Raw genomic sequence first — 15,891 nt, 5'->3', positions numbered from 1 at the left:
GTGAGTGTTTTTTTCAAACGTCCGTGAATCTGTTTATTATTGAAATACCAAATCGATCAAGATAAATGTATAATTCTCATTGAATACAGTGTGTTTTTTATTTTCGAAAACTAGAAACAGTCTCCAAGAAGTTCCATCCTCAAGCTTATCCATTCGTTCCAAGTTTGAGGATACAGTCGAAAGTATCGACATTTCAGCGGTTCAGTTAGTCGGTTGTAAACGTGGGTGTTTCTATCCGTGTTAGCAGGGAAAATCTAACAAAGAAAACAGGATGCAAAATTCAGAATGAACAAAGACGTTGTTTTCAGATGGATTATGATCTTAAATATTTTAGAGTTTAGGTGTCTTTCATTGTAACGTAGAGTGTAAGGGAACAAATGTTTAGGTAATCAAAGCTAAATAACTACTATTTAGCGGGAAGTATTTCGGTATTTATTACTGCATCTACACTACCTTTACAACTCCGTTCTCTGTTATGAACGAGTTATCAGATGTAGCGTTTGAGCACGTTGCCTTGAAAGATTTTACCCATTGATTATGGTACGGTCTGCCTTGAATAATTATTCCATAAACTTTCTTCACGATTCCAAGGTCAACTTGAATCCACTCACCAACCTGATTTCGACCTGATTTAAAAAAAAAATTATAAACAAAAACGTGGTGATTTCACTAAAATTGCAAATGTGAATGTTGAATATATACGCGTCATGGTTATAGTCCGATGTAAAGTTGACTTGAGTTTTTTACTGTACGTCCGAGCTTGAGTGCAAATCTACATGGAGTGTGAATAATGTATTTTTCTACCTCTTCCGACCGACCATCCACCGGCTGCTTCCACATTATCCAACCTTGCATATTTAGCAGAATGATGTACGTCATATTTAGAGGATGAAGTAAGTGCACCATCCGGAATCTTCCTGCTTTCCATTCCCATTGGACATTCTTTGTGTTCTGGAGTAGTGGATACTGAGTGAAAAAAAAAATACAGTAATACAGTACACACAATCTGCACATTTTATACAAAATAGAAATTTCATAAAATTATATATATTCAGGTAAATTATATCGTTCATTTTTGTACGTCCTTATTCGAAGTGATAAATAACTAGTGTTCATAATCATCGATATACAGTTTGAGAAAACCAAATTTTGTTCGTAACACGGTTCCTATTTTCCGTGAATTTGTTCCATTAAATTCCCTGAACAAAGAATGTGTAGTGAAAATAAAAAGCCCATTTGCAAATAGTCAAGAAAACTCTTTTGACGAATCTGCGAAGCCTGATTGCGTGTATCAGCCAAACATTAGCAGCGTGAGTGTAAATCGAAACCAATGTGTGGGCCGCATTTTAAAATAAATCGGCGTATAATGTAGATTTTTCAAATATCACTAAATTGCGGATTTATTCGATTAGATATTGCACAACAAATACCGTATATAGTAATATGAGTAATACTTATAACACTTTGTGAAGAGGTTTCAGTCGCGAAATCGGCAGCAGTTTGATCAAATTTGTGTGAAGACGTTTCAAAATTATCAAGTTCGGTATTCAATCGCTTTATTTGGTCTTTCAAATATTCCGCTCGACCTGTTGTTGTAAAAATATCGTAAATTTGAATTAATATATCATTTTCCATTGTAAATTTAAGTTTCCAACATCAACTGTTTCTACTTGAGTTTTCGTAAAACATTTTTACTCTAGCTCTTCGAAAAATGCTCATTACAGATACTCATGGCGTCAATCCATACTTAGAGGTAATATTTTTGAAAAGACGAAAATTTTTCCTGATCGACCCTAAATTGAGTTCAATATGGAATCTACAATTTTTACCTTTCAATGTAAACGTAAATAAATCACCGATCGGCCATTGTACCAAGTCGTATTTTGCGTCTATATTACGTATTTAACTCTTTCTATTACTTGGCACAAAAAAGTTTTTTGTTAACACTAATTTTAATTTAAAGGTAGAAAGATAAATTCTTAACGTTACAAATATAGTTAAAACATACGATTTAAATTGTCCAATTTTTCTTTGCAGTCAAATCGATTCTGAAAATATTCGAAAAATAATTTAACCTTCAATATAAGAAAGATACAAGTGATATTACTTCCAACCTTCACTGACATATTTTGACACGGGCAACTCAGAATTACGTCTGGGCATTTTCGAATACCTGATGATTTCAGAATCGCATCGAATCATTTTTCGAATCGAATCCCGAGTTCTTGGGAAATAAGAAACTGTATGTAACTTTCTTATTGTATTAGGTCCTCCAGACACATAAATTACTAAAAACATAGAATACGTCACTCAGGCAGATTGTTGAGCGTTCACGTAAATACACGTTTGCATCAATAACTCACCACAGAAAAGAGTCATATGTCAGAATTGCGTTGAAAATATATGGCTCCAATAATAAAAATTGAGAAATTTACCTTGACCATTGGCGGAAAGAAAAAAACAAGATGGCAGCGATTCGAAATTTTGCTCTGAACCGATTTGAATAATTCACTATTCGATTCTAAATGCCCAGCCATATATAGAATTGGTGGATAATGCTACATAACCATCATACAACTAACAGCAATCTAATATGAAAAATAGTTAGCGTAACCCAACTGATAGTTATGAAACTCAGCATTGCTTCATGTGGTTAATTTGCACCATATATACTTTTTTTAAACTTCTATAAATTTCTAATAAGTAGTGGTCTATTGAAAATTCAATTCACCTCTATGTCGACTTGTACCCATGTCGGGGTTTGCCGATTGTTGCAAAGAACAGGAATTGAGCATTTTCGGCTACCTAAACATAAACGCGGTTGTTATATTTTAATATTCATTTGAGCATAAAAACACACACTTTCAAACCGATAAAAATTGAAACCAACAACAATGAATTAGTCAAGGTAGGCACACCGGGCTACAAAAGAGAAATTAAGTTATTCTCGCACATCTTGTTGTTAAACGATGGTTCGCATAACCGAAGACAGGTTACAGTTTTCTTTGTCAACCAATCCTGCATACTTAATCTGAACAACTGAAGGTTGTTGAGAGAAAATTGATTTCTTCTCGCAACTAAAGAAGATTTTGATTTAAATTTTTCCGGGAAAAGAGCTGAAAAAGGTTGTTGGTTCGTTTTTTTTTAATTCTCTGGGCCCGATGGCTCCGCAGGGCTCAATCGCCTTTGCATTGCTCGTACGTCGATTTTTTCAGCTTGGTATTTTTAGGGCTCAATCATCGTACCGATACCGATACGCAACTTCTTTGTCCATATATTTGAAGATTGCTCTCTTCTTTTTTTTATAATGTTTTGAAATTATTCATGTTACATTTATTTTTATAAAATAAATTTAACTTACCCTCAATACTGATAAAAATACCAAAGGGTACCAGATAAAAAAGCTTTAAAAACATTTCTTTGATATATGTTGATTTCAACGGCCCTGTTTGAAAAATAATATTTACAATAACATTTCCAAGCTTTTTGCAGCAAACTGTAAGTCAAATCTACACTACACCCGATATCCTAAAAAATAGTAGTCAGGTATTCTCAAACCCACTTATTGACTTGAAGCGATATCAATTTGTGCCAAAATGCAACTCTCATTCCCTACGTCAAGATTGATATACGTACTCTTTTTATTATTTAATTTAACTGGCGGTTTCTGTAGTCGTTGAAAGATATAATAGATCAAAGTAAATCAATTTTTCGTCTGAAATTATTTTCTATTAAAATAACTAAAACATTCAAAAACTATCATAAGATAGATTTTCAATATTTTCTGTTCAAGTAACTGCTGGACGGACGTACTTGCTTATTGCAACGGCAAATAAAGACTGCAAACTTCATGAAAGCAGATGTTTATCAGAGTGAGCATCATACAGTATTAAAACACATGTGAACTAGAATGGAAATGAGGGGTAAAAGCATGCTTTGACTCGTATATCCATCCCTTGGTCAGTAAAAGATTAAAATCGCTCCAATGGGCAATGATTTAATACCTAGTGGTTAATTTTAATGAAATTAACATTTCAAATCATATACATATTGTCTGCGTTAACCTAATAATACAAGTGATTTACTGATTTTATTTATCCATCTACCTGATCTAGCTTAATGGGAATCACGATGATCAGTGTACTTTTTGATTCAAAAAAATGCGGAAGTGAGCAGCCAGGAAGTTCCCCGTTCATTCAGCGGATTCCGTGTGGTCTGATTTTTGAACTAGATAGAACTAGTTCAAACTAGAGTTCACATCAGTTTCATCTCTATCATTTACAACCTTCTATATTTGCGAGATCCCCTTTGAACATTTTCTAAAAATACAAACAAGAATTGAAATGATAGTAATTAAAGAGGGGGGTGAAACCTCGGTAAAAAATGATTATAATATCAGTCAAGAATTTTGGGAAATCATTCATCCGCAGGGAAATATTAGTGGGTGTTGGCATAACACACTTACCATACTGTACCACACACCAGTGAAAAGAGAGTCCATAGAACTATTTTGGGATGAAATAAAAGTAATAGTCTTCATGGCAGCAACAACAATCTTGAACCACTGAAAATCTCAAAGCAATTGGTCTAATAGATTAAGGGAAAAGCGATTTTTCACGACAACAAGAACAAAAATATCAAGAAAATACTAACAACAACAACAACAATCGAACAACAAACCAACGCATTTGTCCATTTCGTGTTCAAGAACAGACTGGGGTATTCCCTTTTAACGACACGAAATCATAAATTCACGCAATTTATCTAATAAAACCACAAGTGTTTAGGACAATATGAGATATAGCATCGTCAGCTATTCAGCGATACATTTTTTGACAGCATATGTGTACTTACAGTAGCAATTCATATGTCGTTATTTCCTGCAAACAGTTTTAAAATAATTTTATCAAATGGCTTATTCTTATCCATCCACTCAGGAATCACGCATATGATCGGGGCAATGTTTGGAAGACGATATCAATAAGTCTGTACATTAATGAAGCTTACTGGAGCTCAGTTGAATAGTTGAGAAGTGTCAGAGTTATCTAAAATATATTCAAAAATTATAGAATGTCGTAAAGCGCGGGTAATATAAGTCACTTGCCAACGTCACCGAAAAAGATAAGATAGATAAGATAAGTTTATTTTGACTTCATAATCAGCAAAAAGGCGATAAAACGGTTGATAAAAACAAATAACTTAAAACTGATTATAAAATCAGGAGAGTAAATAAAATCTCGTAATGCGGGACTGATTTGACAGTGCTCAAATTAAATATGGAAATCCACGAACCCCTCTAATTTTTCGACAAATGCAGGATATATACAGATTAAACTGGAATCGCAAATATTTCGCACCCCGAGCTTGCAACCGAAGAGATTGGCGGACAGAGGTGGTCAGACAGGATAGAATGAGAATTGTTCCTATTCAATTGAGATAAAACTGCAAATTTTTGGTAAAGTAACATAGTCATATACAGGGGCGTGCCAAACTTTTCTGCTACCCGGGGAGAGTTTCTAATAATGATGCTCAACTATTCTGTAGCGCCGGTGGCTATCTTCTGATCGAATCGCAACTAGGGTTCACGAACTCGGAATAAAACTATTTTCAATCAATGTATACGAATTAAAATGACTAACCTCAACACCGACGTATGAATTTAACGCCGAAGATCGTTATCTGATCATTCTAAAATTTAAATTGCAAATCAAGCAATGTACATTGGTACCAATGATACCGCTGAAGTCGCACATCGGCATTTGAATTGCTATGAAATCTGCGGACAAGCGTGACGGAGGTTGCCGAGCAGTATGGAATCATAATAAGCACGATGGGATAAAAAGTGTTCAGCTTAAATTGAAGAAAAAAAGCAAAATTTTGGTGAAGGTTCGCGACCCCTATGAAAGCAAATTAAGAAAAAATCTATTTTCTTTGAACAAAGGCAACAATCACTCCACAACAACAACAACAACGAGAATTCAGCAAACGTTTTTCACACTTAGTTTGTGTTCAATAAATCATTTTCGCCATATATGTATCATCAGACCCACAAAATCTTTCTGCAGAACCTTAATTTCAAATAAATGTCCTCTGTACCGTCATCTTTTAAAAATCCATTTTAAGGCATTTTCACACAATATATTTTATTAGTTAAATTATTTTCCGCAATCTTGATATCGATTTATAAGCTAAAACAACGCTTTTTTTATTTCGTTAAAAAGCATAACATGTCGCTATAAAAAGGCAAAGGTAACCTAAAATTTGCCGTTCATTTTGGTTACTTTAATTTTTTCATACGTTCTTCTTCTTCTGCCTTTTTTCTGCATTTCTGTGCGCCACTGAGAGGTTTTGCTTTCGACAACATTCTGATAGCCTTCGTAATTTTTCCGGTGCGATCAAACCACAAGACGCCAAAACTCGACGGCTAAAATTTCAAAATTCTAACCGCTTGGGTCCCTTTGCGCTGTGGGCCCTCCCGCGACCACGGGGGTGGATGCTACGCCACTGGTTGGAACTGATAATTATAAAATTATATAGGAATTAATAATTTTTAAATTTCAAACGTTGGTAAAAATCAGAATTTATTCACGGTAAACAAATCATGAAAAAATTTCTAACGAGTTCATCATTACTTTATACATATTTAAATATTTTGTGTTAGGATAATGTAGAAAAAATTTGATTACGTAGCGACAACAAAACCAATGAAATGCCACGTAAACAACGAACATAAGTTTAATTTCGATTTACTTTCATTCATGCTAACTATTTGGTATACCTGTTCATTTATATGTGTTTAATGTTGCTTGGAATATAACAAGAATATACCTTTTGAACACGACAGCGAGGATCATAAGCAAGATCAAGATGTTCAACGCAAAGATAGTAGGCAGCATCCATTCTCCTGTATTTTCAATAAAACTAATTAATATAAAAATGCCTAAATTCAATTGCATATATGAATAGATACTCCATAGTTTACGCTCCTTGAACAATGTCAGTGATTAATGATAAACGTCTTTTTAATAAGAAGGCTTATAACTTCGTAGTATATAGCTTTAATTAAACACTACGAGGAAAAGATTCTATTCTGTTATAGCTCTGAACTTGATATAAAATATCCATTTTCATCATTCAATTATTTGCACTGCACTGTAAAGGATGGGTAAACTTAAACCTTAATTTTCCAAATGACGATCATGAGATAAGAGCTTTGATCTTCTTTTCATGCTCGTGAGAAACGTAAAACAGAAAATTTAAACGACTAATTTTGTGTTGAAAACAAACTGTATATTACTGTATGTTTCTCGATTGCAAAGTCGTAAGTTGTAACACGCTCTTTGTGAGATCTTTTATAGTTCGATGAAATTATTCAGGATCTTTTTTCAATTTTTATTTTATATGTTCCTGTTATAGTAACGAGATAAAAACAAATTGAAAAAGCATCAACACATACCTGTCGAGCAATCAGCAACACCTGCGACATCGGAAAAATCACTAAAGATAAAAATGTTGCAGTTTCTAAGGAGTAAACCTTTATTACATATAAATAATTTGCACATAAGAGCCATTCACCATGCTAGTGAGTAAAGTTAAAGTAAAAATGATGAGGGTCCAAAATACCATAATTGGACACGAAATGGGCCTATGGATAGTTTTGTTAATTTATTGTTGCTAATGTTGTTACTGTTAGTATACTTCTTGGTATTTTTTCTTATCGTTATTCATATTGTTGTAGGTATAAAAATCGCTTTTCTTTATGACTACTGGACCAATTGTTTTGAAAATTTTAGTTGTTGTCTGTTCAGTCGCATTTCTGACGTAGATTGTTGATTTTTCTGGTATGGAGACCTGATAAAGGTCTCGATCAGCGGATTGCACAACACAAGAATGGTCTTTGTACCAGATAACCTTGCGTAGAGGATATGTTATTGTCTGACCGCATCGTGTGCCACTACATATATGCAGCTATATATATGCACTTATTCTCAATTGCTCTATAAACAAACTCCATCACAGCAGAAAGAAAATAATTGGAATTCACATTACATACCTTGCAGTCGGAATTGACCGTCCCTTCGTCAAAGTTTTGCTGTTTTGCATGTCAAATGATTTGGGATGAACTGTCGAATTTTAGAAATATGTGGGTTATCAAGCCAATAAATTTATGGTTTGGTGCATATGCCTGCTAATACATGCATTTCTATACTCAATATATACAAAGGCAAGATATTCCTAATCCAAGGTGAACAATTATTTGTGAGCAAGATGTGCGAAGGAAAAAAAATTCTAAATTGGATTACACTTCGGAAACTATTAAAAATGTCTTCACTTTATAACAAAGAACAAAACATGAGCTTTCAAAACAACCACATTTCAAGATTAAATATATATATATATATATACATTTGCTATTAAAGAGTTTATCGGATTGACCTAACCCTTACCTCTTATATCAATATAACCCCGGCTTAGTTCTAGTGAATCATTAACGGTGACTTCAGCATTGCATCGATAACGCGAAGTGTTGGTGAGTTTAGCATTTCTGATGTAGATTGTTGATTTTCCTGATATGGAGACCTGATAAATGTCCTGATCAGCGGATTGCACAATAGAGGAATGATCTTTGTACCAGGTAACTTTGGGTAGAGGGTATCTAGACGCAGTACATTCAAACTCAATATCTTCTCCTACCATTATCTTCTTTTCTATTCTTTATTTTCAAATCAAAAGGACGAGCTGTGGGAATAACACAAATTACTTCTGTATAAAACACTTTTCTCAAACTCTAGAAACGACTAAATCGTATAGAGCTGTGGGAATAACACAAATTACTTCTGTATAAAACACTTTTCTCGAACTCTAGAAACGACTAAACCGTATATAGAATAAATCAACGTAATTCTAATTGTACAATAAAATGCATTCTCTGACAATTTCTTTTTGACATCTCATTATTACAGAGTATATTACTATAATAGGAAATTTGACACCAGGAAGGAGAGACCCTATATATTAGTTCAGATGATGCTTGAAAACGAATCAGTACGTATGATACTGTTACGCTGTAGAGGATTATTTACACTTTCTCAACGAAAAGTTAGACCTTTTATCAGTTATCTGCATTTACACAATAACCGTGTTTTAGGCCCAATACATTTTTGCCAAATGGAATTGGTGGTTCAGCAAAAATGACTTGAACTCATTGATATGTCCATGCAACACGGTTCGCGGTCTGGTATTCATAGTTTTATGCAATGTAACGTGTGAAGAAAGATGTAAAAAATATACATACTTGCTTCACAAATGCATTGAATTTTGTCATTGCAATCGTGAATCTCGAGACCATCGACGCCACATGCCAAGCATTTTTCATTGAAATCATTATTGAAAGCATGTGTTAGGGACCTGAAAAATTTGTTGAGTTTTTCAGTGTTAAGTTCAGCTAATTTGCTAAAATTACTCTGCAAATTACATTAATTGTTTATGTCATTCACCTTATGTTATTACATCACCTGTAAGAAATTGAGATTATTGGCGTGTTTTTTGCTAGTTTAGTTGTTTCGTTTTTTCTTTCTCAAAATATAGAGAAAATACCCATAAAAGCAATGTCCTTTTCACCTTCAACAATTTAGTGAATTAAAGCAAATCTATAACTTCTGCATATTGCAGTTCTATTTGGAAAAGCATTAAGATAGTTTAACTCAGGGGTGGGCAAACCACCTGGACTAGCGGGCCAGGTAAGTGTGACATAATAAGTTACATTTTATGAACAATATTTACAGTGTATAAAGTAAAGGTGGAGAACAATATGCATTGTGCATTACAGGGGTCCCAAACTCAATTCACCTAGGGGCAGCTGGGGCAGACTCTGGACGAGTCCGGGTGGCATCAGGTTTTCCACAATAAAAGCTTAACTTAAAATATTGAAATCTTCTAAAAGTTCTATATTTTTTAAAACACTTAACAAGTCGGAAACATAGGTGAACAAAATGAACATCACATGGGAGACATGATAACAATATATCAATATAAATCTAAGCGTTAATGATCGTGACGTCAAAAATCATGGAACACTGTTTTTAAGGTATTTCAAGCGGTTTCGTGATCGAATATCAGGCCTACAGGTACCGCACAGGTAGGTTACAGTACCGCATATGCCTTTCTGGGGATAGAAGATAACATATTTTGTTTTGCCTTACGTGCCCACATCTTATATTGAATGTATTATTCGTGCTGAGTGACTTTCGGACCGCACTATCTTTAAACTTTCATACCAAGGCGGGGGCCACAAACTATCGTCCTGCGGGCCGCGAGTTTGAGATCCCTGCTTTAAACAAACCAACATAGGTGGATAAAATTGCGCGTTTTATAGTTCGGATAACCTCGACGTTAAAGTAATTCTGTGTAGAGCTTCTTCGAAATATAATGAGAGGTCAGTTGTTGATTGTACCTGATCTTGTTTGGAGCAAAAGACGCGAGTACGCGTTGTATTAAATTGCATTTGAAAATAACAATTTTGGCCCTCCTACAAAATTTGTTCTGAGAATGCTCTTGAACAAGCTATCTACCAAATTGCAAAAAAATGGCGTTGTCGAACACTCTTTTATTTAACTTTTTTGTTATAAAAAAGATAGTGTGAAACTAGAAAAAAATATTTAGCAAAACAACATATGACTTTGCGTGCACTGTTACCATATCAAATATATAGACACGAAAGTCGCGCGTCGGTACCGGTACGCCAAGGACAGATATCACCACGTTTGCTGAAAAGAAATACGTCATAGCAGTACTGAGTTGATCGAACAAAGCATAATAAAAATGTTTCTCTCTAGTAAAAAAGAAAAACTTTTCCCATATTACTCAATGAATATTTGAATGATGCTGAAAAAAAAATTGATTGATACACTGGAGAAAAGTGATTTTTTTCATTCAAGCCAGTAACAACAAGAATTTAGTAAAACGATATAAGGGTCCATTCTGTATTCAATAAGGCTCGTTTTTCATGGTATGTGCATCGTTTACGCGGAGTGAAGTAAAATATGAGAAAATTTCGTTAGCGCTTCGGCATTCGCGCATTTTATGAAAAATGAATTTCTTTTCGAAAAATTAAGCTTTTCTTAAAAGATAAGAAAGGTACTGCACCTCAATGAGAAAATAACGCCACACCCGTTAGTTAGAATAGTGAAAGCGGCCGATCACCATGGTAAATAGGCCTGAGTTGAAATTGAAATATTACAGACGTTGGAAAAATTTTTACCATCAAGAAAAATTTTAAGTCTCCCTAATGTTTGAATGTGCCTATATGGTTATACAGCATCGCTTGTACCTTGCAGAATTATGGCAAACTACAAATTGCAAAACGACATTTAATGCTAAAATTAGTACCGTGTTACAAAATAGAATTGCAGAACAAAAAGGTAATGCACAGTTTTTACGAATGAAACTACTAATGCAGCCAGGCAGGATCAAATTCGATAAAAACGAGTTTTCTGTTTTGATGCAACGGTAGATTTAACTGGGCAGCATTGTTAGCACAACTGATAAAAATCCTGAGAGGTTTTGTACAGGTTTGCAGAGTTTTGCTGGTGCTACTGCAATGAATCAGCATTAATACATGGTATGTTTGAAGAGACACTTATCCATCGTTTTGCTACCATGACATTATTGCGAGGTTTTTTTCGCCCAATTCTTTGTTCGCTTTCCTGCGTAGTGAAGGAGTATGAATTGATAGTTATTTGGACAACATTTTCAACAGCGAAAAACAAAAACTAATGATTCTGAAAATCCCAAACTGATCAAAAATTTCTCCTAATTCCAAAAACTCATTTATGTAACGCGTCGCCGTAAACTAGTTCACGAGAATTACGAAGATATAATTGCTTCGAATTTTATTATAAGTTTATTATAAACCGTAATACGTAGGAACTCTTGCGAAGACAGTCGTTTTGATCTCCTATTTAAACCGGAAGATAATGTGTGTGTAAAGATCAACTTCGTCGATCGTTATATTCAACTCTTCTGTGAGTGCCTTCTCGTCTTACAATACAACAATTGTAAGATTCGTGATTTTGTTATTTATTCGAATATTATTTGATTTTTTTGCTCACAGTCTCTGACTAATTAATTCTAGCTTTATTTACATTTTTTTTAGGCGTGTGCACAATTTTGTTTTATTTGTATCTAAAATCAACAAGATTGGAATTAATATTTTACAAGACACCACTACCCTAAAATATATCCTATACACAGCACGCACGTAGTAAAAAGATTTCTAATTTGTACATGAATCTTGCCTGCTATTCATATGTATTCTGGATATAATTGTAGTCTGTATTTTAAGCCCCTAAGTACAAATATCCTTCGTAACGCCATATTACGACGTCATAATAGTAGTGATCATACCAATAATCTATAAAGAAAACTTCAGAAAAATAAAGAAACCACAAGTTTAAGGAAGACCTTATATTGATGTGTTTTAAGGTTTACGAGAACTTGGGAAACAATGAATTTTAAAAGATACGAGCCCCTAAAAAAGCCCTGGAAATCAGAGAATCATTGATATATAATAAGTAGAAATGAAGATAAACACAGTTCACAAGAGAAAAATATTTTATAGGTTAAATGATATTTATTTACTTGATCAAAAATATAATCTTTTACCATTTTTTGTATTTGCCTGTTAGCCATATTTCGAAAGTATAGCATACCAAAATATTTGGTAACGAAAGCAAAACAGTTTGGTGCTGTAAACTTTTCATCGCGGATTGAACTGATATCATATATTCCTGAGATGAGATTGCAGAAAAGGGGAAATGAAGAATAAGAATATTTGTTAGAAGAAATGAACATATACAGTCTGAATATTGCAATCTTTTGCAGCATATGTTCAAATGTTTTGAGAGTTGCAATAAGTTTTGCAGAAGGGTATATGTAAACACTCGTGATAAAGTAAAAAACAAGATTATGCAATTAAATCATTTTAGAACAATTCTTATCTGCATTGTGTGAGGTTAACTAAACATTCAAGACTATTGTTTCGTTTATCTTTTATTAATTATGCTTTATTTCAATGTTTGCTTGTGTTTTGTTTGGTGAAAGTGGTTCTCATTTTAATCAACTGCAAATATGCCATCTTCCGGCTGATGTCAAGGACGATAAATAGGTTGCAAGTAATTATATTTTTAAACCTTACTCGAACTGCGTGAAACTGCTTCCTTTGCTGAAATGTGATGTATTAGTGACGATCATTATGGAACACGAAAGGCACAGATGAATCGTTTGTATGTAGACAAAATTTTTGTGGCTTCCATGACGCCTATAATGCAGTGTGGTGGAGCTCAAGAGTTCATAAGTATTGCAAAATATTCGATACCTGACAAGTGTGTTTGCTGATCTGATTAACGACAAAAATATCGTGATCTAGTCACATACAACCTAATGACCTCGTGAGTTCTTCGAAATTTGTTTCTTAAAGAAAGTGTTGCTTATACCTTATAAGGGAGTTTATTCTGACGTGTATTTAACTACGAAAACAAATGACTGTTATCTGTTCATAACCAGATGTTTTTATGACTATAGAGCTCAGTGTTTTGGTCTACATTTAACAATTTTCATGTCTATTTTTGGCGCTCCTGAAGTATGCGCACCGAGATGTCGCATAACCTGAACCCTAACCTGGTACACAACCTGAGTTCAGGTTGTGCGCCATCTTGGTGCGCCAGATTAGTTCTAGTGAATCATTAACGGTGACTTCAGCATTGCATCGATAACGCGAAGTGTCGGTGAGTTTAGCATTTCTGATGTAGATTGTTGATTTTCCTCATATGGAGACCTGATGAATGTCTTGATCAGCGGATTGCACAACAGCGGAATGGTGTTTGTACCAGGTAACTTTGGGTAGAGGATATCCAGACGCAGTACATTCAAACTCAATATCTTCTCCTACCATATTATCTTCTTTTCTATTCTTTATTTTCAAATCAAAAGAAAGAACTGTGAAAATAACACAAATACCTTCTGTATAAAACACTCTTCTCGAAACTCAGAAACGACTGAATCATATATAGAACAAGAGAGCTACGCACAAATATATGGACACGTTAGACCAGAGCGAATAAGTCTTTACCGGTACCTTTGACGCTACCGGTACCCTCAAAAAAGTTCTGAATTTCCAGTAGCATGAATTTTGCAGAATCAAAACGTACAGCCAGTCATGACACTGACTAAAATCCGTGTTCCCATGGATAAAAAATAATACAGCAAAATTTTAGACGAAATATCAAATTTCATAGAATTCACGCAAAATTTTGAAATAAATAAAAGTAATAGCCTTCTAGCGAAGAAATTAATCTTTCACCACTGAAAATTTCAAAGCAATTGGTCCAGTATTCGAAGAGAAAAGCGATTTTTTAAAAACGTGTCAAAGAACAAGAACAAGAACAAGAACAACAACAACAACAACAACAACAACAACAACAACAACAACAACATAATATTGAAACGATCGTTATGGCCACTAAACGTGTCCAATAAATCAACGTGCTAATTGTACACGAAAATGCATTCTCTGACAAATTTTTTTGACATCCCATTATTACAGAGTATATTACTATAATAAGAAATTTGACACCAGGAAAGAGGGACTCTATCTGTATATTAGTTCAGATGATGCTTGAAAACAAATCAGTACGTATGATACTTTTACGCTGTAGATGATTATTTGCACTTTCTCAACGAAAAATTAGACCTTTTATAAGTTATCTACATTTAGGCAATAACCGTGTTTTAGGCCCAATGAATTTTCGCCTATTGGAATTGATGGTTCAGCAAAAATGACTTGAACAACTCATTGATATGTCCATGCAACACGGTTCGCGGTCTGTTATTCATAGTTTTATGCAATGTAACGTGTGAAGAAAGATGTAAAAAATATACATACTTGCTTCACAAATGCATTGAATATTGTCATTGCAATCGTGAATCTCGAGTCCATCGACGCCACATGCCAAGCATTTTTCATTGAAATCATTATTGAAAGCATGTTTTAGAGACCTGAAAAATTTGTTGAGTTTTTCAGTGTTAAGTTCAGCTAATTTGCTAAAATTACTCTGCAAATTACATTAATTGTTTGTGTCATTCTCCGTATGTTATTACATCACCTGTAGGAAATTGAGATTATTGGCGTGTTTTTTGCTAGTTTAGTTGTTTCGTGTTTCCTTTCTCAAAATATAGAGAATATACCCATAAAAGCAATATCCTTTTTACCTTCAACAATTAATTGAATTAAAACAAATCTACAACTTCTGCATATTACAGGTATATTTGGTAAAGCATTAAGATAGTTTAACTCAGGGGTGGGCAAGGTTTTTGACCACCTACACTAGCGGGCCAGGTAAGTGTGACATAATAAGTTACATTTTATGAACAATATTTACAGTGTATAAAGTAAAGCTGGAGAACAATAGCATCGTGCAATACAGGGGTCCCATACTCAATTCACCTAGGGGCCGCTGGGGCAGACGCTGGGCGAGTCCGGGCGGCATCAGATTTTCCACAATAAAAGCTTAGCTTAAAAAATTGAAATCCTCTAGAAGTTCTATATTTTTTAAAACACTTAACAAGTCGGAAACACGTGTGAACAAAATGAACATCACATGGAAGACATGATAACAATATATCAATATAAATCTAAGCGTTAGTGATCGTGACATCAAAAATCATGAAACGCTGTTTTTAAGGTATTGCAAGCGGTTTCGCGATCGAATATCAGGCCTACAGGTACCGCACAGGTAGGATACCGTACCGCATATGCCTTTCTGGGGATAGAAGATAAAATATTTTGTTTTGCCCTACGTGTCCACATCTTATATTAAATGTATTATTCGTGCT

At 34.2% G+C, this 15,891-nt stretch overlaps 1 protein-coding gene across 3 annotated transcripts; it reads right to left on the bottom strand.

Moving 5' to 3' along the window:
- Nucleotides 1-7: 7 nt before the first annotated feature.
- Nucleotides 8-4,950, bottom strand: LOC144429560 (lactadherin-like). 3 transcript variants are annotated; one of them, XM_078117643.1, is made up of 9 exons: nucleotides 4,855-4,950; nucleotides 4,107-4,319; nucleotides 3,362-3,445; nucleotides 2,732-2,805; nucleotides 2,009-2,048; nucleotides 1,455-1,586; nucleotides 805-966; nucleotides 454-626; nucleotides 8-254 (listed from the first exon to the last, which is right to left on the bottom strand). In XM_078117643.1, the coding sequence occupies exons 3-9, from the start codon at nucleotides 3,414-3,416 to the stop codon at nucleotides 111-113; spliced, it is 780 nt and encodes a 259-aa protein (XP_077973769.1). In that variant the 5' UTR covers nucleotides 3,417-3,445; nucleotides 4,107-4,319; nucleotides 4,855-4,950; the 3' UTR covers nucleotides 8-110. The 3 variants fall into 3 exon arrangements, with proteins under 3 accessions (XP_077973769.1, XP_077973770.1, XP_077973768.1); XM_078117644.1 differs by having other exon boundaries at nucleotides 4,466-4,909; XM_078117642.1 differs by lacking the exons at nucleotides 4,107-4,319; nucleotides 4,855-4,950 and adding an exon at nucleotides 3,637-3,988.
- Nucleotides 4,951-15,891: the final 10,941 nt, after the last annotated feature.

This window comes from Styela clava, chromosome 11 (assembly GCF_964204865.1).
Source record: "Styela clava chromosome 11, kaStyClav1.hap1.2, whole genome shotgun sequence".
NCBI lineage: Eukaryota > Metazoa > Chordata > Ascidiacea > Stolidobranchia > Styelidae > Styela > Styela clava.
Note: the sequence above shows the minus strand (reverse complement) of the source record. Positions and strands in the feature narration are given on the sequence as shown.